The sequence below is a fragment of the Scomber japonicus genome, chromosome 2 (assembly GCF_027409825.1).
Source record: "Scomber japonicus isolate fScoJap1 chromosome 2, fScoJap1.pri, whole genome shotgun sequence".
Taxonomy (NCBI): domain Eukaryota; kingdom Metazoa; phylum Chordata; class Actinopteri; order Scombriformes; family Scombridae; genus Scomber; species Scomber japonicus.
The window spans coordinates 26,668,852-26,695,357 of NC_070579.1; the positions used below are offsets into that span (position 1 = coordinate 26,668,852).

The following is a 26,506-nucleotide window of genomic DNA, read 5'->3' on the forward strand; positions in this document are numbered from 1 at the left end:
TCCTGAACAAAATATATGACTGCAGCTTTTTGGTTATCAGCTGTGATGGGGATTCACTGTTAACTCGTGCACCCTGTTTCAGCATGTTTCCTGTCCGTGCTGCAATAGAATGAGAGACACACCATCAGTCTAATGGATTGCACATAAAGTAAAGAACAAATACATTTAGCTAGCTATTCTGTACAACTGGGCCATAAATTGAAGTCAGTCTTGACTTACTCTTACTAAACGGATTCAACGGTTGCAAATGGAGCAAAATGTTTGGCTCTCAGCCAAAGTCCCATTTCCACATACAATTAAAAGCCAAGTTGAAATGCCAGTAAAACCAGAGCACTTGAGCTCCATATCTGTGTCCATATATCCATATCCATATCTAAGAGTTGTTGCACTAAATGATGAGGGAAATCATCCCTTAGTGGACACAAAATGATTCTTCTCTTTCCTCTTTCATTCTTCCCTGTCAAGCTCTACCAGCTGATTCTCCCTCTATCCCTTTAACCTCTTAGTTTTAACTTGGTTCCCCTTTTTACATCCCATTCAGTTCTCCTTTCAACAGCAGCACCCTACTGACCACGCAATGAGGCAAACACCTCTTTTTCTTCTCCTCTTTCACCTCCCTCCTCCACTTCCTTGATGACTGTGCCGTAGCATTATCGACTGCACAGAAATGCTGAGGGAGTCCAGATAGACCACATAGTGTATTGATCTATACAGCTTAATGCTGCTATGTTGGTTATTCATATTGTGTGTCTCTGGTCTAGCAGCACGTCTGGTCGGCTGACAGCTAGTCTAGACCTTTTTAAGGCCTTTTAAGATGTGAGCAGTAGTATTTTGTTATTGGCTGGAATTATTTGTGTTCAAGGCTTTATTGAGTGAGAGTGCAATGAATTCTCACTGATCAGACAAGGCCTATGCCATGAAATAGAAACATCTCAAGTGGCTAAAAATGAATCGAAATGAACTTGAGTTGGATTGAAAGATTAAAGGTTGACTTCGCTGTGAATCATTTGGATTATGTTAGATTCATCTGATGGAGTGTGTTATGTTTTTTGATGATGGTTATTATTATCATATGTAGTAAAATCCAGTTTGCTTTGACTGTGGCTAAAAATCTGAAACCCGGCAGATTAACAGGCTGATCGCAAGTGGTGAGTCTTTGTGTTTTATGTTTAGTCTGTTCTCATTTCTGATTGTCCAACAACAGGATGCAACAAAGCAAGCTGTTACACAATAGCTGCATATGACATTTTTATTTACACACACTAAGATCTTAAAATCTATGGAAGCAAATCGTGACCAATATTTAAATTGAAATGCATTTTCAGAAATGTGGCTGCATTATTTGACTGAAATAAAATGAATCTTCAATCATCCAATTTGCACTTTTTCACTTAATTAAAATGAAAAAGAAAAATACATTTTATGCCATAATCAAAAAGAAAACACTCTCCTGCGCCGCTCAGGTTGCCAAATCATTTTCGAATTATTGGCACAATTTTGCGGGGCACCACGAAAACGAAATAGCAATGTCCTCTTTGTTTTCTTTTTGATTATGGCATAAAATGTGCACTATTGAAGAAGAAAATGCTAATTGGATGATTGAGTATTCATTTTATTTATGAGTCAAATAATTCTTAAATTAATTCTTAAAATGAAAAAGCATTTCTGCAAATGCATTTTAATTTAAATATTGGTCACGTTTTGCTTCCATAAAAATCAACAGCTCAGACAACTAACAGGGTTAACAGGGTTAACAGGAGTTTAGGGGCTGTTTGCACATATACTCAGGCAGTGTTGATTTCATACCCATCAGAATGCAGTTGTCTCAGTTTGTAGATTTGGGTTTTGAAGACCTAGACCAGAACCCTGTAATAGGGGGTGATGATGACAATACACTCTGGTTTATTGACACTGATTAATGAGCAGCAACAAACCAGAGTGCCCTGTCATCAGACAAATCGAATAAAGACAAGACGAGTACTGGCCTCTTTGTGCTGGCTGCGTCATGTAGTTAAATGATCGATCACGCTGTGAAGATTCCAGACAAGAGAACGACTGAGTAGTACTTCATTGCTGCAGCGCTTTCTGAAGTGATTGCCTGTTTTGTTTCAACGGGGGGAAATAACAGGGCTATTCCAACAGTCAGTACAAGCTTTTATTTGTTATTTTGCAAACATTCCCAAATATTTCGACTGTTCATGGTTGAGTACATTCATCCTCAAACATTTCAAATGATCACATCAGCCCTCATAAGAAGCCTAGATAATATATGTACATCCTAGATATTTTTAGAAGATGACGACCGCTACAGCCCATCCATGGAAAAGGACGTCTCTCGTCTAACTGGGCATTGAATTAGGCTGATGTCACACTTAACTGCTTCTGTTACCCTGTGTCCCAAGTCTTTATAGCCCGTTTCTACCTCTCTCTCTCATTTTCTGCAACTTTGTCCTCTACCCCCCTCCGTCTGGGTGTCCTCTGCCTCAGTGTCCACATCACTCACCTCCCTCATTTAGTATGTGGAGAGCATCTGCATTATTTACAGTTGCTCTTAACTTGGCAGGGTTGCTCTCATCACAGCCTGAAGCCTTTTTTCTTTTCTTTTCTTTTTTTTGAGAAATGAAATGCTGCCTTTGTTTTTCACGACTTCAGTGAAAAGGTGAAGTTTTATTAATGGAGTAGATGTGGCTGCTGTGGTTTAGGAGAGAAGCAACTGAATCGGTGGTTGGTGAAAAAAAAAAGAGCACGTTATGTAATTTGTTTTGGCTGTTACTGTATATTCGGCATATTCAGCAAGGGATAAGAGAGGTGATGTAATAATTTCGGTTCATTCAGCTTCAGTTAGATGCCACATTAATAAATTAACACACAAATGGGCAGAGTGCTTTTTCATTTTGAACACTGAATTACATAAGCTTCTCAAATACAGCCATGTTTGGATTCATGCATATTTGAAAGCGTGTACATTTTCAGTGCCGATCCTCTTGACTTTCTCTATAATAATTTATTAGGACGGAGTATGAACTGTATCAAAAGTAAACACATTGCTGACAGACTACATTAGACCAATAGGTTGCTCAAGTCTGATCACTGAAGCACAAACAGACTTTTTATGTTAAATAAATGTCATTTCTTGTTTTGCTGAATGTGGCTACACCTGGTCCAGTGTTATGTAACACATGAAGATTGGTCATTAAACAGGAGAGCTGTAGTACTTTCTGTGCTGTGCGGGGCTTCACACTGTGTACGGGTCATTCCGGGGTTGAAGCTGCCGACACTCAAAATGTCCTTTTTAGATGATGCGTTTCATAATCCTGCAACTTGACAGTCCTCCACTGCGATGCACTTACTGAACTTTTATTTCAGTGGCTGGCTGGCTCTGTGTTCTGCTCCACTGCTGCTCATGTTGGTGAAGGACATTTTGAGTGCATGTGGCTTTTAAAGTAACTATAATTACTATTTTTATATTGACAATGTCAAAAGTTTGGACATACTTTCTCATGTAAGTGAATGGAAAGGTATGTCCAAACTTTTGACTGTATGTGAGAGGGTCACCTGTATAAACCTGTTATATAAACATGTGAAGCTTTGTCTTTCAGCTAATTGTTTTCTCAGCTGCAACTTTTAATGTTTTGCTGTACTCTTATAGTGTTTATTTTTTCAGCTGCAGCAACCAGCTGTAATTTATTTATTTTTTAAAACAATTTCATAGTCATAGTGGAGCATTTAGCAACTAGAGAGCCAGATGTTTTCCTCAGAAGCTGTTGGAGACCAAAACAGAGCTATTAGAAGAGTGACTACATTCATCAAATGGACAGAGGGAGAATGTATTTTTGAGCTTTGGTGAGAGCTAGCTAGCTACTCGTTTCTTCTTACTTCCAGTCTTTTGCTAAACAAAGCTAATCACTAGCTCTACGGCCATACTGTACGTCACACAGAAACATCAGTTTGTGTCATCAAGTTGTCAATCTCCTCATCTAAAGTGTTTTTCCCAACATGTGTTTAATGAATCATGAAGCTCTTAACCCAGAGGAAGAGTTTTTTCTGATTCCATTCAGTTGAGATCAGTTAAACCTTAGGGGTTTAGTTGGCAAAAGAAAAAGCTTATTGTAATGTAAGAAAAGCTGCAATGGTTCACATTTAAAAGCCTGGACTCACTTCGAGTGTTTAGAATTTTGTAATGACTAAAAAATGAGAAAATAGTTACATTTCCTGTTGGTTCACTAATAGTTTTGGCTGCAGTTGACTTGTAGAGATTTGTCTTTCCTGTGGCTCTCCTTTGCTGTCACTGTGTAATTAATTTGTAGCAGTACACATCTGGAAAACATGCTGCACAGTGGGAGAAAATATTGAGAAAGAGAAGGAAAACATATTTTAATTTAACACATCTCACTGTAGAGAGGTTACTGCACATCTTAATAATTGTTCATCTCTGACCTTAAGGTGCAACTGTCAGGCATTCTAATAGCTCTAGCTTGGTGTGTGTGTGTGTGTGTGTAGGTTTCTTTTCTTAATGTCTGTGTCCCTAACTTACACTGCAATCTTACATGTATACCATTATGATGCCTTTGATGAGCAGGGGTCTATCTGTCAGAATCATCAGGATCAGTATCAGCATCTGGCTATGGCAATGAATTTGACTCTAGTTTACAGCAGCTCACCATATACTTACAGTGTAGGGATGCATGGTCATCATATCAGCACGTCAGCGGTATCGGCCAATAAAAGATTTAAAATAAAAAATATTGGCATCAGCCTGAATTGAACATTTCTCCAGAGACTCCACTTCACTCAGCTGCCTGACAGACAAGGGATCTCAGTTGCAGCATGGCTGGAGGTAAGTATGCTACGCTGGCCTCCACTAGCCTCCCAACTAACCCCTACTCTCTGTGTGGATCCCACCAGAGCACCGGGTCGTGGTTTGTTGTTCAGGTTAAAGTGGGAAAAAGCAGCAGGTCTGTCAGGCAGCTGAGTGAAGTGGATTCTGTGAGGAAGCACTGGGACTGTCAGGGTGAAACAGTGTGCGGAGGAGCTGCTATGTTTGGCTGCACAGGTAGGAAATACGTCAGCTGATCGGATGTACCATTCTGTTAGGGGGAAAAAAACTTGTTTTTGGTTTATAACAGCAGTTGGCAATCAGGATTTAAGGTGCATTGCCGCCACCTTCTGCCATTGAGTGTGGGCCAGAGATTAAATCCTACCCATTAATCTGTCTGTCTAATAAACTCAAAGAAACCTACACTGCTCCACCCACTTCACAGCTTCATTAAAATTTTAATGCTAAACTCCTGAACTCCAGTCTTCCTAAGTTGTGTAATCTATGATTGCTTGTGTAATAACATCCTCTGTCACGTGGAATAAAATATGCATGTCTAGATATTGATTAGCACTAAAAGGAGTTGGAAAATATCTGCATATTGGGGGAAAAAAACAAAACAATGTTGTGCACCTCTAATACAGTGCCAAACTGTACAGGATCATTTACATAAACATACAACTAAAATAAGGATAACTAAGCTAAACAAAGATAAGCAAATGCAGTTATCATGTATAGTCAAATAGGTATGAAAATAGACACATGTACATAGAGAGAGAGAGAGAGAGAGAGAGAGAGAGAGAGAGAGAGAGAGAGAGAGAGAGAGAGAGAGAGAGAGAGAGAGAGAGAGAGAGAGAGAGAGAGAGAGAGAGAGAGAGAGAGAGAGAGAGAGAGAGAGAGAGAGAGAGAGAGAGAGAGAGAGAGAGAGAGAGAGAGAGAGAGAGAGAGAGAGAGAGAGAGAGAGAGAGAGAGAGAGAGAGAGAGAGAGAGAGAGAGAGAGAGAGAGAGAGAGAGAGAGAGAGAGAGAGAGAGAGAGAGAGAGAGAGAGAGAACGCATCAGCAATTTTCTTGCTAGTGTTTAGAATTGGCTCTCTGGAAGCCACAGATGTCCAAGCTATGCAAATCCCCACTGATAGGATCTGTTGTGTGTAGCTGCACTGTTTTACATCTTTCCACTACGCCTGATCTTGTGACCTGCGGGGCTTTATCCAATTATTCCATTTATTCCATTTATTCTTGGAGTACCTGCAAATACATCAGAGTTTAGTAATAGCTGCTAGGTGCTGACACCATTTTGACTCCCCTCGTGTGAGCTATTTCAGGTTAGCACCTCTCATTTACCTCTGACAGCATTTCACAGCCTAGCCAACAGTGGTGACAGGTCAAAGAGAGAGGAAGTTTAGAATCCAGGCTAGTATACCTGATTTAGCTCACCTTTATTACCAATGAGATTCTTTTTCTAAAAACAGGAGCACATGTTTGAAGGAGAAGAGCACAGAGGGAAGAGAAAGCATATGGTGTTAAAGCAGGAAACAGAGTGCTGCATCACATGCTCACCGCCTGTTATAGATAAAAGGATTATAGGCATCACTGACCATCATCAAGCTATCTATTAAGCTCTATTTTTTTCCTATCCTCTTACCTCCAATGTGTTCTCAAATTTCCAGTTGCCTGTTTTTTTCCATCTTTGATTTAACTTCACCCCATCCTTTCCATTATATATCCTCAAATTGCCTTCCTTTTGATGCTCATCAGTCTCCTCTTTTTTACCTCTTTTAAAATCATTAATTTCCACATCCTTCATTCACCTTTCTGGCTCTTTTGTCACCAACAGAAAGGTTGGATTGAGAATATGAAGATTAAAGATCAAAAGCAGACATACCTGCTACCTTCAAGAATCACAGTCGTCTCAACATGCAGAGGAGACTGAGGTCCTTTGGGTTGCGCAGGACATTGTTAAGAATTTTATGACATTGTGGTGGCATCAGCATCTTTTTTTACTGAGTGGTCTCAGTTTGAAAGGTGGAAGCACAGATAGGGGCTGTAAAAACCTAGATAAATTGGTTAAGAGGGCTGGCTCTGGGTGAGAGGATGATATTAGTTAAGCTGTCATCAATCTTTGACAACACCTCTCGACCCCAGCATTAGACTGTTGGGACAGTTCTTAGGGCCTTAAGCAACATACTGCTACACTCACAGCGTAAGAAGGAACACCACTGCAGATCCTGCTTTGTACTTTTTAATAGTAGCATTCTGCCACATCACTGTTGTCTCCGTCAACATCGCCCACCAGTTGTAACATCACAAATACTTCATGCCATATATCTCAGGCAGTAGATCTTACATATTCATTTATCACTTGTTTTAACCTTGTGTAATAATGCTGTATATCGCTTCGTTCTCTTCTTTATGCATTTATCAAATTTCCAGTGCAATATTGATTACAAAGATACACGCCATGTGGGTGTTACCATTGCTGTTCATATCTGTGTATGTGGTGTGTATAGTGTTTATATGTAAATACTGTACTCTATCTCTTTAGTTTTTATTTATCACTCACTCTTTTCCTTTTTTCTTCAAATGTTAGCCGCTGTAACAAACATTTCATTCAGTAAGTCATTCAGTGAAGTCAGTTTATTGCTTGAACAAAGTGAACATGTTCCAGGGCAAATAAAACTTGCCAAAAGTTTCTTATTACACAGCAAGCATATTAAATTAACTGAAGAGTCTGATGTGAACAAATGTAATAGTGTCACGTTAATTAAAATAGAGGAAGCAAACTGTGACTTTGCCCTTTTTATTGAAGAAGCATTATTGTAGGGGAAGCTGACATGACTTTAGTTTGTTTTCTGACCTTTTTCACAACTTAATCTAGAAAATAAGGCAACAAATAAAGAATGACTTGACTCAAGACAAAGTAGACAGGCAATTCTTGGTTGCCATGGAGTGAAGTTTCCCATAGGCAGAAATAAAGATGCACAGTTGAACTGTACTTATTAGTTTTGAGCAGCAAATATACTTATATTTACAGTATACACATTCTGCTTTTATAGATGAAACAAAAAGAAAGTACACAAGTTTATTTTTTAGTTTATTTTTATTTTTCATTTTATTGTAAATGTTTTTACATGAATTTTATTTTTTAGTTTTCAAAATCAGCTTTGTTCACCAAAGCGTGTTTATACATACAAGTAACTTGAATGTAAGTAAATGAAATATATAAAAGCAGACCATTTTCTGTTTCATAACTCACTATATTCAGATGATTACAATACTTGCACAATATATTTAGAGATTTGATGCAGACTGTGGTGACTCAAAACTAGAGGCTGTGAACATTTAAAACTTGAGGTATGAGGTATATTTGTGACCTTTGAAACAACAGATGAGAAAACAATCTCACTATAAAATCCATTTAGTAACTGTTCTGCAGCTTTGCCAGAACAGATAGTGGTCATTTAGACAATCATTTCTGTGCTCAAAGAAAAAGAAAATGGAAATTTGAACTTCTACGATTCCAAGACAAACTGGGCAAACTTTTATTTGCTAATGAACACCATGTGATATAATGGAAAGCACCAGAAAAGCTATTAAATGGACATTTTGGTGAATTTCTTTCATTCTTTTCTCATCCTGACACTTGTTTCAACCTATGAGCTTCTGGGCTGTCAATGCAATGTATGTCTTTAACTGCAACATGTCCTCTGCCTGTTACACTATGAACTAATGTTTAAAGGCTTCCTGTTGCCAAACAATAGCAATCTCAACTCATCCTGTCTCTGTGTTTTGTTCTCCAGTACCAGATTGGGCAGCTGTATATGATCAGTAAACACAGCCATGAGCAAAGTGATCGAGGGGAAGGGGTGGAAGTCGTCCAGAATGAACCCTACGAAGACCCAACACATGGCCAAGGGCAGTTCACAGAGAAACGAGTCTACCTCAACAGGTCAGTGGTACACGTCTCTGCTACTTTATTGTCCATGTGTGTTTAATTCCTGGTGTCGTGTTTCCTCTTACACTCTACTGGCAGTGGCCACTTGATGAAAGTTTCTAAATATTATGTCTCCTCTGACCCACATGAACATGCTGTGTTTTTTGGTAGAAAACAGAAGAACTGTTTTGTCACCGTGGCTAAAAGTTTAGAGAGGAGCACCACCTACAGAAACTTAAACAATGTCAACATTTAAATTCATGATAAAGAAAAGACATTATTATAAATCTGTTCATATTGCTACTTTTAAAAGTTTCAAAGTTAATGACAAAAAAAACATTATTATTATCCCACTGGGGACTAGTTTTCTTATTTCTGAACTCAGTGATGACCTCTCTCAAAGCACATAGTAGTAAAGTACAAAGTATAGAGGGCATCTGCATGTCAGCTGGCTAAGATTACATTCCATTTGATAAGGACGTAAAGGTTTGCACACACATCAATACTTGTGCTTGTTGTTAGCAGGTTTCCTTCACAACTGTACCGACCGTACTGATCCATCTAACTGCATCCTTTGAGCCTCTGTCTGGAACTGATACTGTATGTGTATGTGTGTGGGTGTGTTTGTGTATGCATGTAAACGAATGTGTGACCCCTACACACACAGCATTGAAAATGAACAAAAACAAGACCGACAGGAATCAAAAGAGAAGACAGGGAATAGGATGGACTATGTGTAAAGAACAGAGAGAAGAAAATGGAAATGACAGAATGAGAAAAAAATAGGCCCAAGAAAGTAAGAAAAAAGAGAGGGGCTGCAGAGATGCTGGAGGCCAGTTGTTTGAGCACAAATACCTTTGTCAGCATTCACTATGCTAGGGGACTAATTATGTTGAGTCAGCATAGCTCTGCTCTGCAGAGGAAGAAAGAAGCCAGAGGAGCAAAGAGGTATTTTCTGTCAATTTGTTCTTTATTGAATTCAAAAAGTAATAATATGAATAGAATATTTTATTAACAATTCCTCAATTTCACAGAAAATGTTTTACACTTGCTAGAGGCTTTGTTTAAACATTAAAGAAGTCATTGGGTGAAAAGTAAAGAAATGTCGTTGTATAATGGAGAAGGCTTAGACTGTTGTCTCTGTACACCAATTCAAAAGTAGAGTTCAATATAAAACATGTTAGATGAATGGTCTCTATTAAACTTTAATATAGACTATGGTCTGCTTCCCCAACTGTATGACAGAGTGCAAAAAAATGTATAACATCCATACTGATGCAAACACACAACAAGAGTACTTGTATCCATCTGTGTTAAAAATCAAAAGTACTCAATTATGGATGGTGAAATTTAGTCAATTAAACAATTTATATTTGTGTGATTACATTATGTAATGTAAAATGAAGTAATGTTATATGAACTGATTAACTCTTTTATATAATCTAACTGCTGTGCTGCCCCATTCAACCCACTATCTATCAGGGTCTGTAACGTTTAAACATTTAGCTTAGATTCACCAGCAGGGAAGTCAATCTGGACTCATCCTGTCACGCTTCAATCTCCCCATTAGTCCTTCCAATCTGTACTTCACTGTCTGGCCTGATCCCATCCAACCTGAACATCGATTCCAAGCTTGTTCAGTCAATAACCTTCATTAAAAGTGGAGAAGGCATGGTTGATTTTATGATTGAATACCTTCCCTTGGATGAGTTTAACTAAACTAGTTTGCTTTGTTTCCTTTTTTACATTAAAATTATTTTTGTTAAATACAAATAACAGCTTTTGCGCAAAAAACTGGGCAGCCACCCACCAACCATGCTTGGCAATGGGGGCTCCGTCACACCAGATACTGGCAAAGATTTTTAAAAGGACAAGGAGGGAATGTGAGAAATCAACAGATGGAGGTGTAGGAGGAGTGTCACTCTCTTTTGTTGGGAGAGAGAGAGCCAGAGAGAGAGCCTGCCAATACACATAATGTGACCGTCGGAGGCTGTTTTTATTCGCAGCCGTCACGAAGCAGTGGGCGCCATTTTTCTATGTCAATCAAAGAAAGTGGAGATGAAGGCAGGTTTTATAAAATCCTGTGCACTTCGGTATTTAAGGTCTTATAAGTTCTCATTGCAGCGTCAGTTATAGTACTACCAGAGACTTTAGAGTTCAGGATTAGAGAATGCTCATGTAAACACAGAGTCCCCTGAGTGCACATATTGGCAGTATAGTGTATCTCTATGAACAGTTAGCACTTACTAGATAATACAGAGAGGTTGAAGATGACAAAAAGGGCCATAAGCTCCAATTCTAGGGCTGCAACTAATGTAATTGACACTTTCTTGGATGAGAAGATCTGTATGCTAAATACAAAGCTACTGCCTGCAGCTGTTTGGTTTAGCTTGGTACAAAGATTGAAAACAAGGGGAAACATTTAGACTGGCTGTGTCCAAAGGTAAATATATTGGCTTACTCAACCCCACCAAGGCTCATTAATTAAAACTTTATATATTTTTGTTGGGGAGCAGTAACAGCCTTGAGTTTTTGTACCACAGAGGTACGACCCAACCATATTCCTTTTTAATTAAGATAAAGAAAAGCAGCCAAATGAAGAACAATATGTGATATGCTTCAAAAATCATCTACATTTAGGGATTTTAAGTATTGAAATATCTTAATACAAACTTTCAGAGATTATATTTTTGACACAGTCAAATAACAGGTTGCACAAAACCAGCACTGTGAATATCACTGGCACTGAAAGAAAGGATCCTTTAATAGTTACTATGGGTAGGAAAAATAATTATAGTACATGTGTGCATCTGACTACTGTTTATGACAGACTTGTAAAAATGTGAACCTGTCTTTTTAACCATCAACTGGTCCAGTAGAGCTGCTCAGTTGCCAGTAAATCATCCTAAAGCATCCTAAAAAGAGAGCATTGTTCTTTAAAATTACATCAAATACTAAAACTGACACAACTCAGGGTTATAAAATGTTTTGTTGGTTTTCACTCTTTAGTTCCAGGTATGTTCCGTGAAGTCTTGATAAGTCTTTAGATACCATGGGGCCACATGCAGAAAAATGTGTGTTCCCAGCCATTTAGGAAGCGCTCTTTTCAGATCTAAACTGTGAGCAGATTTTCCTTTGACAACTAGAACACGTTTTTGATGATTACTGTGATAACGGAAGCAATTTCACCCCCATCCCTACTTTGCTGCTACATGCTCACAGCACCTCCTCATCTGTTTCTGTTTCAATTTCTCTCTACAGTAAATTACCCAGCTGGGCTCGAGCAGTGGTTCCTAAAATCTTCTACGTGACTGAGAAGGCATGGAACTATTACCCTTACACCATAACAGGTGAGAATGTTCGTACACATGGGAACACAGTAAACATTTTAGCTAGGAAGTCCATTTTATGTGTTTGAAGCAACTTTGAGTGTCTGATCTTACACATGCTCACTCATCACACACACCATTTCCAGTTAGTTATGGCCACACAAACAGAAATGGAGCTTTCAATAGGTCAAGCTGGTATGGCATAGCACAACACTTTTTAAAAGCTCAGCTTCTTTACAATTTTTTCAGTGGCACAGTTTATTCAGCACTCACAACTTGGTATAAACACTTTTTTTTTTTTTTTTTTTTTTTTAGGGAAATAGAATTGAGGGAAAAGATTCAGGTTTTCAAGATGCATAGAGAAGAGCTACTACTAGCATGTGGTCAGTCAGATATAGCTAATTCCCAATACATTTTTAAAAGCATTTTTTTTTTAAAAACATGCATCCAGCAGAGTCCCTATGCAAATTCAGATATGTGTTGTATAATTTAAGAAGCTTTGATGCTTAGTATTGTCATTTCTGAAGGACATACAGCATTGAGGTTTTACCACAGCATGGCTTAGCTATGAATACATCCTGAGCTAGATGCAGTGCCAATGGAAAAAAAGTGTTTTTATTGCATCTTAAGCAAAATGTAAATGAAATGTGAAAGGTCGGGCAAAAGAGGAGGGAGGTTTTCTCAACAGGGATCAATAAAAGATCACCTTCAGACGAACGGTGAGTTAAAAGGTCATAAAGAAAACCCTCTAGAGTCACATTTGTGGGACCTATAAAAATAGGCTTTACAATTAAAATGCTGACATGTAACACTTAAAGATGACTTGATACATATGTGTGATGAGGACGAGCCAGTTACAGTGTCAGTCACACCATTGCAGCTTTCGGTTCATCGTAATGGCAGATATGATGGTAACATAAACATGTTGCTGACATGGAAATGTACTCAAGCTGACATTTTGTTTATTTATGTTTACAGTTTGGCATGAAGCAAACAGTCTCTTTTAACACTGATTGCGTGCATTCAGCGCAGCAGTGGAATAAGCTTCAATTTGTAAATCAGAAACGTTACAAGCCACTAGCAGTGCACCGATCAGAGCTGCAGTGCCTGGAATATATTCCTGTGATGCTTTAATGATCCTGATCTGAGGGAGGAGTGTTGCAAGCTAAGGAACATAGATAAAAGGGAATTTCTTTTTGATGAGAACAAATTAGAGAAAGTACAGTAGAAAGTCACTGAGGAGGGGATGATGTGAGGGATCAGTTACTATATTTTTACAGTTTTACTTTATGCAAGCAGTTTCTGTAAGTTACATTTTTTTAATATCTTGTAGCCTTTGAAAGTTTGAGGAGGATGTATAACTTGCTGTGTTTCTGTTCTGTTCCTCTTCTGCTGATGTCTGACCTGATGTCTGTGTAACCCCAACCCCCACTGTCTGTAGAATACACGGTAAGTTTCTATTCGTATTGCATTTGCTTTTTTTGCATTTGGGTTGTTTTCAAGAATGAGTGCAAAACACACTTTTATCACAAGCAATCACACCTTTTCTATGTGAAAACTGCCCTGAGATTTAGCAGCACTATACAAATAAAACTGACTTGTCTTGACAGCTTGTGTATATCTTTGGAGCTAATTGAAGATGTTAAAATAAATCTCAGAAATATACATTGAACTTTCAAGTGTCTTTATGATTTCAGTATGTCTGGCATGTGGGTGCAAAAAATTCAAGGAAAATTAAGACATCTGTTCATCAAAGATGGCTCTAAGAAGAATATCCACTTTAACCATGAATGCACACATAACACAGGCTGTACAGTCACAATCCTAAATAACATTCAAAAGTTAAACTAAATGGAGGCAGCAGCATTTACTGTGGAATTTATAGTAAGAATTAGCTATGAACTTATTTTTTTTCATTGCATTGGAGGAATGTTTAAAGGGCATTGTGTAGCACATAACATTTGCATCAATAATAGATTTTTTTTTCTTTCTTGGCCACATGGGTGCAATGGAACAGGCTGTGAACACAACATTCACATATCATCAACTTATAAAGTTGTTATTGGTGAATGTGTAAGCAAACAGTGTTCTTAACAGTGTCCTTATTTATCCATCCAAAAGACACTGAGCAACCCCTGAGGAAAAATACCTTGCTCTTTAGCTGTTTAATGTTCTGCCAGCTTGTCTGCCTGCCTTTTTGGTGCTGGGCACTTAGTGTACAGTGGGTTTGGAGAAGATTGAAGCTCGGTGTGACTGAAACCAGATTGATAAAGGCAGCGAGAATTGACTTGGAAAATCAAAGCAGTGAGTTGAAGGATGCTAAAACACTCTGTAGACAGTGCAGCTTTAAGAACCAAAACTAGTGTGACTTGGCTACAGTATTTAAGAGGAAAACCTTCACAGCAAAAATGTGTTTATGTGTGCTTATGTCATCTAACTGATAGCATGTCAAATTATACAAATATATTTGCTCTATAAATGCAAGCATGTATATATTGAAGCATTTGTGGCTCACCCTTTTTAGAAGCTATTGAAGTCTGTTTTCAGATGTGAATTTATGCAGACTGCTGCTGTTTGAAGGGTAGCTCCAGTATTTTGCTGTTACAGAACTTTTTTTCACAAAGGGTTTAGGTTTGTTAGTTGAAAAGCCCATATCTTTATGTTTTCAATGATCAAACACAACTCAGTCTATCCTTACATGTATTATGTATGTATGTATGTATGCATATATACACACACCAGTGGGCATGTCTGCGCTAATAAGCAGAACTGCCAGTGTGACCTGTGATTATCCCTTGAAAACACATGAAGCTGTAGCAGAACAAGTTGACACAGTTTTAAGACACAAGACACACATGCAATTAGGCTTAGCTGTGGCGCGTCTGTTATGCAGAGTGAGAAATGTCAAAAGTATGAGTCACGCAGCTTTAGATTACGGGGATTGGGGAGGTAAAGAGGACAATGTTGTGACAGTGACAGAATGCTTGATATTGTCTTTGTTTATGTGTGGGAGCATCTTGTGTTCATCTATGAGTCAGTGTAAATGCACTCAGGCTTAGATTAGTTTTTAAGCAAAAGACTCCGAATCCTGAAGAGCTGCCTCGGCTTTTGTCACCTTTGTCAAGGAGATGGAAATTGAAATACTGTACTGTCACAGCCTGGATTTTTGTTATGCACCATACAGTGACAGAGATGGTAGAAAGAGAGAGACAGAATGTTCGGAAGCTTTGAAAGTAGTCTCAAAAAAGCATGAAAGGCCACTTTTACACAGCTAAAATATAGTTCCAACATATATCCACACCAAGTAACCACTTCTCACAAGAGGAGGTAAAGGAGTGTTTACTTTCTGCATGACTGTCAACCACTTCTGCATTAATTAAATTATTAATTAATTAAAGAAACTGAAGACGACAAAGACAAGTATTACATACAATGGTATGTAGATTAGTTGTGTCTGTATGTATTTTTCAAATTGTGCATATTTTTCTTTTTTATTCACAGTGCTCATTCCTGCCCAAGTTCTCCATCCACATAGAGACAAAATACGAGGACAACAAAGGATGCAATGATAATGTAAGTACACTTCAAACGGGATTTAAATGGTCATTATTGCTGTTTTTATGTCAATGAGTGTCTTTCTCAGTGGCACTATATACTCTGATAAGGAGTACATAATAAGTGACATTTCATGCAGTTGGGTTCAGTGGTCATTCTTGTGAAAGCACGACTAACACAAGATGTTTGAGGCTGTTAACATTTGAGAGTTTTTATTGAAATTTGATAGTGATACATTTCATTTACTTTTTTTTTTTTACATGAAGAAGTAACAAACATTTAAGCATGCCTTAAATTTGTTGTTTAAAGGGGACATATTGCGTATATTTCTAGGTCTGTATTTATATTCTGGAGCTCTACTGGAACATTTTGCATCCTTTACACAGCCCCTTAGTTCAACCTCTGTCTGAAACAGGCTGTTTAAATCCTGTGTGTTTAAGGCCCTCCTCCTGATGAACCCAATCTGTTCTGATTTGTTAGTTTCCGAAAGTTGTGTCTTGGCTGATTTATGGTAGCGTGGGAGGCTATGTAAACACACAGTAGAAGTAGGATTTCGCTTCTTTTTTTATGTTTGAGCCTAAATCAAATCTGAAATATACAAGTGGACTTAGTAACAAAGGCTACAGATCAGACAGCCATTTGTGGACATACACAAACAACGTGACACAGGGACGGACAGGGACAAAACAATGGCCCTGGACATACCCAGATAACCTACCTGTTGTATAATGGGCTGCTTAAGGTGGGCCATAGTGCAATTGGCCCATCGGTATTTCTACTGGTGCTCCTGATGGCCAGTCTGACTATGATCTGACATCATCACAAGCAGGAAGTAGAGGTAATATTGCAAACAAAGTGTTCAAGAGCAGACTAAAGCCTTGCTGGGAACCTTTTACATACTTTCACTTCAAATTTTGAAACTTTGACCATTTCTGTGATATTCTTTCTGACAATCATAAACATTGTCCCCTTCAAGGAAATGTGATGAAAGGTCATCAGTCAGTGCTCCCTTTTGAACAAACTATGTAATAGTTGTGTCTAAACTATCTCAAACATTTCATTGCCAAGAATGTATTGTTTACCATCAGCCAACATATACGCTGATACGGCTATACCTGTGACAAGAAAATATCAGCCCAACCAATTTATTAGTCTGGCTGTAATTACCAAAAATCATGGATACAGAAATCTGTACAGCAAAATAGGCCAATTTAAAACACAAAATATGACATAGCAGACATACGGTAGGAAACAAGACCTCAACAGAGGCTACATGAGTAAAATCATGCGAGAAGATTTGGCAACTCATAGACGCTTCCGTGCAATCCAGTCAAATCATAAAGCCAACCATACATGAGCTTTGAGAGTCTGCCAAAACCCGCTCCACTTGTTGGACAGCTAATTTCATTTAGGCAGTTGGCCTACTCTCTTTCTTTCTCTATATATTTTACTCCACTCTCCAGTTTATAGGGGCATTAGTCATCAAATGAAAGGGTGCCACTGCCTGGACATTGAGGAAGACGAATGGCAGGGTGGTGTGCAACAGACAAATTGCTTGAAATATATCATGGTGGACCCACCCAGCAGCATTATTTTACAGTGTCTTCATATTTTGCTTCACACTGTCAGTGATTTGACATTTGTATATCAGAGGAATGGCTTGTTTTGGCTCAAGTGTTGTTGCCGTGTCTTAGAATAGTTTATACATGTACTCATAAAGAGGAGAGCGAGACGAAAATGGACAGACTGTCAGCGTGCATTAAACACGCAGTGATGTTTTAGATTGATGCTTGTTTGGTTGGACAAGACAAGGCGACATATCAAAGACTTTTTAATGAAATATAAAGGACAGTAATCAGCTAGAGCAAATATGCTTCATGGGTAAAACTAAGATAAATCACAGCTTCATTCTTCATCATTTTGTTTGTGTGTTCCTCTACGCGTGTGTGATTTTATTTAGATGCCAGACACTTTGAGAGCCCTGTGGACATAAGCGAAACAACTAGCAACACATAGATTTCATTGTCTACACACACACACACACACACACACACACACACAGTCAATGATACAGCAGCACTTCTTTGTATCACATCCTCAGGGCAAGCACATCTGAGGCTTTGTATGTTTTATGGGATTGTATAACCAATTCACAAGTATGTAACATGTCCTTGCTCTAATGGATGTTGTGAAATTTTATGAATGCAGCTGTGAGTGCAGCTTTGTTTTGAAGATTTTACATAACATATATGCTACATAACATGCTTTCCCCATGTGCATTCTAATGGAGCAATATACAACTGTCCACTCCGGGTGTCTTTACAGTGTGTGTGGGTTTATAGGCCTAAAAGAAAAAAGATCTGCTAAGACACAAAATAAGAAAGGAAGAAAAACGTAGCGAGAGGAAAGGACTGAGAGAAGAAAGGTAATGGAATGGTGGAAGTGAGGGAGGAAGGACGTGCATGTGTAGTCAGGGAATGGAGTGGGTGTGTGAGTGGACATTGTGCACCATTTCACTGCAGGGTGCAGTAACAGTACATGACATGCAGTATTCCACAGTACTATCCAATGTCACACACACACACACACTCTCATACTCACACATTAAGCTTTAACGTGTCCTGAAGCACATGTTGCACTGTGTAATCTCTCAAAGGACTCGACACAGAACATATGTGATTCTTTCTTTCTTTTTCTTGGCCATATTCTTCATTTTCAACCTTACAACATAACTGACTTTTTCACTTTTCTTTTTTTCACATCACACATAATATGAAAAAGATGTATTGCAACACTTTTGAGCATTTAAAAACACTTATGAACTATTCTTTCATTCCACCGATACATAGAGCAACATCCTCAACTGTGGCTGCTTAAGCTGCAGGTCTGTAAATTACAGCTAATTAGATATGATAACAAACAGGAGCTAATTTAACTTGTTCCTTACACTGTGCTATAGCCAGCTGTTGCAGTGGCTATGATTTTAGACAGGCTGTAACTATAACATCTGCAGAGTGTAATCCGAAACTGGCACTTTATTATAACTCTCCTAAGAACTGGCCTAACACGTGAAATGTTCTTGTGGATCAAATGAACACAAAATTTTACACAAAGGTCAGAAAAAAAATATTATTAAGGATTCTTCCATTTATAATATATAAAAAAATGTCCACTCCCCTTTTCCTTCTCATCTGTGATTACACAAATCATTGTCTGGATTTTACTGCCTTTCTTCCCCATCATTCTTCCTCCTTCCTCCTCCCTGCTAGTCTCTGTATGCATTTCCACATTTTCTTCCCCTGCTGTGACTCCATACATCTCATCTTACACACTATCCTGCTCATGCCTTCTCCTCCACCCCATTATCTCTTTTTCAATGTTTACCTCCTCTGTTTCTCCTCTCATTCACTTCTGCTCTCTCGCTCTTTCTTCAGTCCCAGTCTCCACTCCAGTCGCTTGGCTACACTCATGCATGCTGACATATCACCCTTATTGTGCCAGCAGCGCTCATCCACACTGCAAATGACAGAATGCACCCTCAGAGGAGGATGAGAAAAGGAGAGGGAGAATGAGAGAGAGGAAAGAGGGAGAGGGAGAGGGAGAACGTAAAGATTTATTGAAAGTAATAAAGCTGTGGAGAGAAAAAGTTCCTTCAGTTGTTGGCAAACCTCTGAAAATAATATAGAATTAAGAAAATGTCAATGAAGAGCTATATATTAAAAAGCTGTGTTAGCCAAGATGTATATGTACAATGCTCAACTCCCAATGAGAAAGTGAGGCTACAACTGAGAAGAGAATGACACCCTGTAGAGTCACATTATTACTTAAACTAATTTCAACTGTCAGCCACTGAAGTCTGCTGAGAAATTAATGTACAACCCAGGAAATAATGAATTTTGAGAAGACTGGTGCAAGCAACCGCTCATTTAAAGGAAAAGTGGACTTGCTGATGATATAGCCTTCAACTCTCCAACCCATAAGGGAGAACATAAGATGTAAAGATGTTCACAATTTGAACCTCATTTCAGTTGCAGACACTTTGACATGGCTATTTATAGCTAAATGGTTTGACAGTTATATTTGGCAGAATAGGCTTCGACCTTTGATGGGGCCCTCATAGAATAATTAAGCAAATTCTGCTTCCCATACATACACAAATATGAGCAATAAATGCGACCTAAGTCAACAATACCAAATGTTTCATGATAAAATAAGGTCGGAATGGTGGAGGGTACTGCAGTAGGAGAACAATATTAGTAATAGTAGTAATGGTTAGTACTGATCACGCCACACTGCTTTATCTAACCCACAATATGTGACAAAGTGTTTGGCAACATCTTAAACTTGGCATAGAGAGTCATGTGTAACTCAAACTTCTGGTCAGGGCTGATTCCTGAACATTAAATATATTTCTCTGTTTTTTTTTTGTTTGTTTGTTTTTCAAAGAAAAAAAAGTACAAATTTAAATTATCCAGCAGCCTGCCTTCAGTTAAATTAAAGATAAAGCCTGTGGCCTTCATCTTCATTCTAAATGCACACACAGATTTTTCCTTGCAGCAGTATGGAAGGGAGTGAAGGTCTCTGTAGATTTGTGTGTATGATGTTTGTATATGTATGTATGATATGTGTATATTTATGAGTGTGACTGTATATAAATAGATTGCTTTCAATATGACTGCTTATGACTATGGATAAAGTGATAAATAGAGAGATGGATGATGGTGAAAATGCATACATTCATTCTTTTTATTCATTTATTTATTTATTTATTTATTTTTTATTGAATTGGGACATTCCTTTAATGAACAACATAACAACTGTTGAATGATAAGAATAATAAAATGATAATTATAACCTGTATTTGCACTGAGCTTTACAAACCAGTATTACATAGTGTTTCACAGGACAACAGACGAAGAAATTTGGACAATATGAAAAAAAATGAAGTGAAGGATGACAATCAGCTAACATTATTGTCAGTATATAACAGTAATGCAATCAGCACTGTCATTTGGAATAGTAACAAATTGAAGACATGAACATAGAGCACCCCCTATTGGTTGTGTAAACAATTACAATATGTTTTAGTGGCTTTAGGTGATGAGGGGACGTAGAGTGATAAAATCCAGTCAAACCTTAGTTACTGTGTGAACCATTTTCCAAGTAGCCAAGTATGCTCATTAGACACATGCAGCATCTGGACAAATGTGATGATGTAACTTGGAAAAACACCAATTTTCTTAAGTGCATGTTTGATTTAGACTCATCTGATTGGTAGCCACAGACTGCAGTATGACTTGGCAAACTGAACCATGCTGTTTTCAGATCTTTGACAATGAGCTGAAGGAGCAGGAGAGGGAGGTGTGTTTCATCGACATTGCCTACGACGAGATCCCTGACCGCTACTATAAGGAGTCTGAGGTGAGTTTGTGTGGGTGTGTGTATGCTCATTAACAGCAACAGCTCTTTAACAGCAGTGGAGAGGTGAGAGAAACTATATTGTTAAATGTGGAGATGCATTAGTAAAACAATGTTATTTAGATGATTGAATATTGTCATGTTGTGATTTTTGTCTGATTGTTTTCTTTGTTTCAATACATTTTAAGATGCTATAATTCATTAATAATGTTTTATCTCTGTGAGGAGCCTTATAAGGAAAATAATAATATACTTGATATCATTATTATCATTATCTGTTAAATTTGTTGAAGTCCAAACACACTCTAATACAAACTTTGGGGGCTTGAGACCTCAATCTCACTTGTCTAGCAGCTGCATTGGCTCTTTTAAATGCCTCTCTCATCTCACCCAGCATTCATCTTTCATCTGAAAGCCTGTCTGTGAAGTGAGAGAGCTGATAATTGTCATCAGAGCTGTTTGATAACAGATTGCCTCAGCTCTAATGAGCCTGGATAGATATTCTCCAAGGACTGGAGGGGTTAATGTGAATGTATTTAATAGAAGCTTTCAGTCACGTATCTAATTTTAGGCTCTCCCTTAAGTCTTTCTCCACTGGGATGCAGAAACATTGATGCCTGAAGGTTTGAGTTAATTATTATAACATTAAACGTGTGTATGTTTCCATTTTACACCATTGCAGGACTTGAGATATTTCAAGTCGGAGAAGACGTCAAGGGGCATGCTTCAGGAGGGGTGGAGGGACACCCAGGATCCCATCATGTGCTCATACAAACTGGTCACTGTCAAGTTTGAGGTGTGGGGTCTGCAGACACGTGTGGAGCAGTTTGTACATAAGGTGAGAGTTCAACCATAGGAATGTTCATATCATGCAGTGCAACAGTCTGGCTCATTAATGGGATTTTACACATTTTTGGACAAAAATGAAGCAGTAATCTGTATCAGGTTTGACCACTTAGGCAATATTTGTTAGCACGATCACTTTATTTTTGCTTCTGGCCTTCTTTTTTTGATTTGTGATCATCAGAAAACTTGAGAATATCAACAGAGTTATCCTGTAATTAAATTCCTCAAGTTTCAATTTTGAAATATGAAGAAACATGAATAAAATGTGTTTTTCATCTGACTGAAGTGTTTGATTGTATGTGCTGCTCTGAATGTGTCAAAGGCTACAGCTTTTTATATCTAGTTTAAAGGAAAAAGACAGTATTCATAACAATAAACAAAACACAAAATACACAATCAGTCCCAAATTGTGACTAGTTCAAAATGTTTTGGATAGAATATTGAATTGAAATGGGTTATTATTTCATATATTTTAATTGTTGTTGAATATTATCATGTCACAGTTAATTGTATATAGTGCTAAAATTCTAATTTAAACTTATTCAATTTAAGACTAGATGAGTCACATGTCGGAATCTTGAATATTTTGATGTTAAACATGAATAACTTTGAATATAGAAGAGAATCTGCTATGTTAGTCACTATTTTCTGACTGTCATGGTGTTATCTTACAGGTGGTTCGGGATGTGCTGCTGCTGGGACACAGGCAGGCATTTGCCTGGGTGGATGAATGGATTGGTAGGTCCTACAGTCCTGCTGTCTGTGCACTACTGCTAATTTACAGCCATTGGTGCAATCAATCAATCTGTCAGTCATCAACTATTCAATCTCACCAAGTTATTATGACTGCACTGTCTACACAATAGCATTTTTTTTTGGCATTTCTTGTAAACATTTCTATAGAACATCTTCAATTTGACAGTTTTGACATTTATTTGAATCCATTAAAACATTTCAGGTTTTATATGTATATATTTACAGGTCTAAGTAAGTCTCAGTGTTACATTACTCATTTATATGATATACTTGCATAAATCATTGTTGTGTGATTATGTTAATGAGCTATTAGTGTGCATGTACAATCACTTCACCTGCACCACTGTATCTAACCCTCTCACTGCCAACCCTGCTTCTTCTCCTACAGCATGGGTTGTCCTCTTGGTGTGACCACTAACCCACTAATGACAAACACTGTACCCTAGTTTTCAGTGTTTATCTCAAAAGAAACCTGTGTGATAAAAATACCTCCTTAACCGCACCCCTTCATGTTTCATGTCAGAGAAATCAATATATATCCATTAATGCAAGTGAAACAGCTGTTTCACTGTCACTGACTCTATTTGTCACTGTATTTCATATTGAAGCCAAGACTGACTTTGTGTGAATTGTCTGAAATCATACAAAAGAATAATTGGAAATTTACATCAGTGAACAATGTACTCGGTGAAATATGAAAGCTGCCTGTCTGTTTCACTGAGAGCCTGGTTGGACAGGAGTCGGCGTTGTTTGCAGACATTAAGTAGCAGCAACACATGCACTCACTCTCCACTGTTTTTTTCCATAGCTGTAGGATATACAGATAACAAGCTCATTATCTTTGCCATGAAACGTATTCCTTTCCCTTCCTCTCCTACCTGCATACCACTTCTTACAAACCTGGATGTTTATTGAAATACTCTTGTTGATTTTTTTTCCTGGGGAGGGAGAGAACACTTCCAGGTGTTGCTTTCTTGTGCTTGCCAGTGATCCAACCTTTTCACTGGGTCTGGATTGTTCATGCTTTTGCTTGAATCTTGAAAACGTCCCTAACCTCATCCTTCCTTTCCTCCCTTCTTCCTGGTGTGGCTCGGATTTGTCTAGCTCTTTCCTGTAAACACTCTGGGTTATGGCAAGCTGGCACTCTAAAGCTTTAAAAGGAACCCAAGACTTCTATGCTTTAATACGTTATAATTGCCCTCTCCTACTAAAATATGTCGTTGGAAATGCATGAAATATTTTCAATATTTAAAAATGCTTGACGTTTAATACATATTTTGACATACAGAGGCCGCCATTACACTACGTGCGCAATGAACTCTGGGTTGATGATGTAAAATGGTTGCAATTGGAGAGGCAACTTTGTTGCTTTTGGTTGTAATTTCCAGTCAAAAGGAAACAAAGGAAGTGATGTAAGTCTTTGCAGCTTTCCTATTACATAATCCGCGTTACGTAATCGTGCGCACACCCTTTCCCGGAAGAGAATCTGTTGTGTATCCACGGCATTATAATACATCCATGATCCACGGAGATAGCCATAAACAGACAGTAGCCACTGACAATGATCTTGCTGCAGGTTAAACAAACTGGGACTGAAGACTGCTGCAACCATTTGACATCACTACCCAGAATGCATTGCGATGTAAACAACAATGGCAACCTACGAGTTAAAGGATTTTTTCCAATTTAATATCACATTCATATTGTTGATGACAATGTTAATCTAATAAGGCCTACAAGTCTTATAGTTGGGGATCCTTTTAACTATCCATTAAAAGTGCTGTACTCACCCACGGAATGCGCCTCTGCCACATAACCCCCTCCTTCTTTACCCGTGCCTCAAATGGAGTGCTGTTATAGAGGACTTGCCAACATTTCGACACTCGTTCCAACCCTACACCCCTCTTCCAGATATGACTTTGGATGACGTGCGGAATTACGAGAGAAAAATGCATGAGAAAACCAACATCAAAGTTTGCCATGAGCAGCAAGAGCATTCCACAACAAACCCATCTTCACTGGATGACATACAGATCCATGACAAAGCAAGCGTATGTGTCTTTTTCATTGTTTCTTTACTTCATCGCCCCCAATTCATATTTAAACCATTGATGTCTTTCCTCTGGGGCAGTCACAGTTGCATATGACTGTCTACACTTTCATTCATTCAGTACAACATTGAGTGAAACTATGCAAACATGAACGGATGAACTATCGAAATATGTGAAGAATATGATGCAAATTGTTGTATAGTACTTGCTGAATCTGCCTGACTTGAAAGGTTTGAAATTATCTAGACAACAACACTACAACCATCTTGATTATTACATTAAAATGATGTCACCTGACAAAAAATATTACATTATTATATTTGGTTTATAAATCTGTGCATTGTACTGACCTTTTTTTTCATGGTAAACGTGTGCCTCTATTAATGGCAGGTTATGGTGAACTACAGTCCCAGGCTTTGTGCTTTCTAAATTTTCTGCAGAGGTTACAAAGTTTTATCCACTTTTAATATCTTCCTCTCTTTTGTCTCAACCAATCTCTCTCCATTTCAGACATGACAATGGATGAAGTGAGAGAATTTGAGCGTGCAATCCAGGAGGCCACCAACCAGAAGATTGGGATGTTTCCACCATCAATCTCCATCAGTGAGAAGCCCCTGTCCTCCTGTGCCCTCACTGGCCCTGCCAGCGCCCCCTCCACCCCCATGTGCACTGATGCGCCTGAGTCCCTCTCTGTCCCCAAGGACCGACCCCGCAAAAAGTCTGCTCCTGAAACCCTAACCCTACCTGACCCAACCCCAAGTGGGGTACCCCAGAGCTCTACTCTGACCCCTCTACCTGTTTCAAATCACCTCGAGTCATCCACACCAACCTCCTCCAACTCTGATCTTGCTGAGATGGGAGAACAGTAGAGGAACCTTGGAATGTCTTCCCCCACCCTTTGCTTTACTTATGTACCCTACCCCGATGTCTTAGTAGCCCAATGAGACTAGTCTAACCTCCAAGCACCAGTGCCCAGGCGTTCAAGTTCTCTAGCCATATCCAGTGATATAGTCCTGCCATAATCCTGGACACACAACAATAACTCTACAACTTTTCATCAGTGTCATTGATACCACCCAGGCAGCTGTAGGCTTAGCCACTCGTGGCTGACTTGTCTTATTAAGACAAAGAGCATCGATAATTATTTTTGTTGAGTTGCAGTCCCTTATGTTACATGAATAAATCATTTTCAGTGTTTCCTTAGTTATGTTTTCTTCAATCAGAGGAGCTGATTGCTTATAGGCTATTGAACTATGAAGTAGTTGCCTTAGCACCACAGAGCCAGTGGTGTTTATTATTTTTTACAATGTGCGCAAATGAATGACTGATGAATATCGCCCTTTGTTCAGTCTGTAAAATGGCTTTATATATTAAATTAGAAATTAAATCAAAGACACAATCTAGAGTAGCACAGTAGACCTAATATGTTAGAGCAACACACACCAGAAAGCCAAGTACCCTCATAACAGAACCACCTAAAACTGTTTCCTGAGCCATCCAGGCTGGCCTGCAGATCAGATTGCACCCATCCTTTCACTCCAAAACTCCAATTACACAACAGATGCAAGATCAGTACAATCAGAGAGTTCACACCTCAGGTCTCCCCTACTCTACTGGGCTCACACTTAGGAAAGGCAGGGATGTTACTGTACCTTTCTCTCCCTGCTTGTTGCCAAACAGCCACATTTTATACCTCCACAGATATTACAAAACAACAACTATTGTATGTACTCTACCAGTCTACTTAACCCTTGGAATGTTTACACATCAGAAACCTTGGAACATTTGCCTATTAGGAGTAATA

The 26,506-nt window shown here is 38.5% G+C and overlaps 1 protein-coding gene across 2 annotated transcripts in view; it reads left to right on the forward strand.

The window, feature by feature from the left end:
- LOC128379224 (cytoplasmic phosphatidylinositol transfer protein 1-like) overlaps positions 1-25,897 on the forward strand; it is a 76,178-nt gene extending 50,281 nt beyond the window's left edge. Inside the window, exons 2-9 of one of the 2 annotated variants that reach the window (XM_053338868.1) lie at positions 8,614-8,762; positions 12,009-12,105; positions 15,578-15,649; positions 20,957-21,052; positions 21,732-21,887; positions 22,570-22,633; positions 24,563-24,702; positions 25,213-25,348. In XM_053338868.1, the coding sequence (XP_053194843.1) occupies positions 8,614-8,762; positions 12,009-12,105; positions 15,578-15,649; positions 20,957-21,052; positions 21,732-21,887; positions 22,570-22,633; positions 24,563-24,702; positions 25,213-25,218 (780 nt within the window). In that variant the 3' untranslated portion in view covers positions 25,219-25,348. Of the gene's footprint in view, positions 1-8,613; positions 8,763-12,008; positions 12,106-15,577; positions 15,650-20,956; positions 21,053-21,731; positions 21,888-22,569; positions 22,634-24,562; positions 24,703-25,212 lie in introns of both variants that reach the window. The other variant, XM_053338867.1, reaches the window with a different exon arrangement.
- The last annotated feature ends 609 nt before the right edge of the window (positions 25,898-26,506 follow it).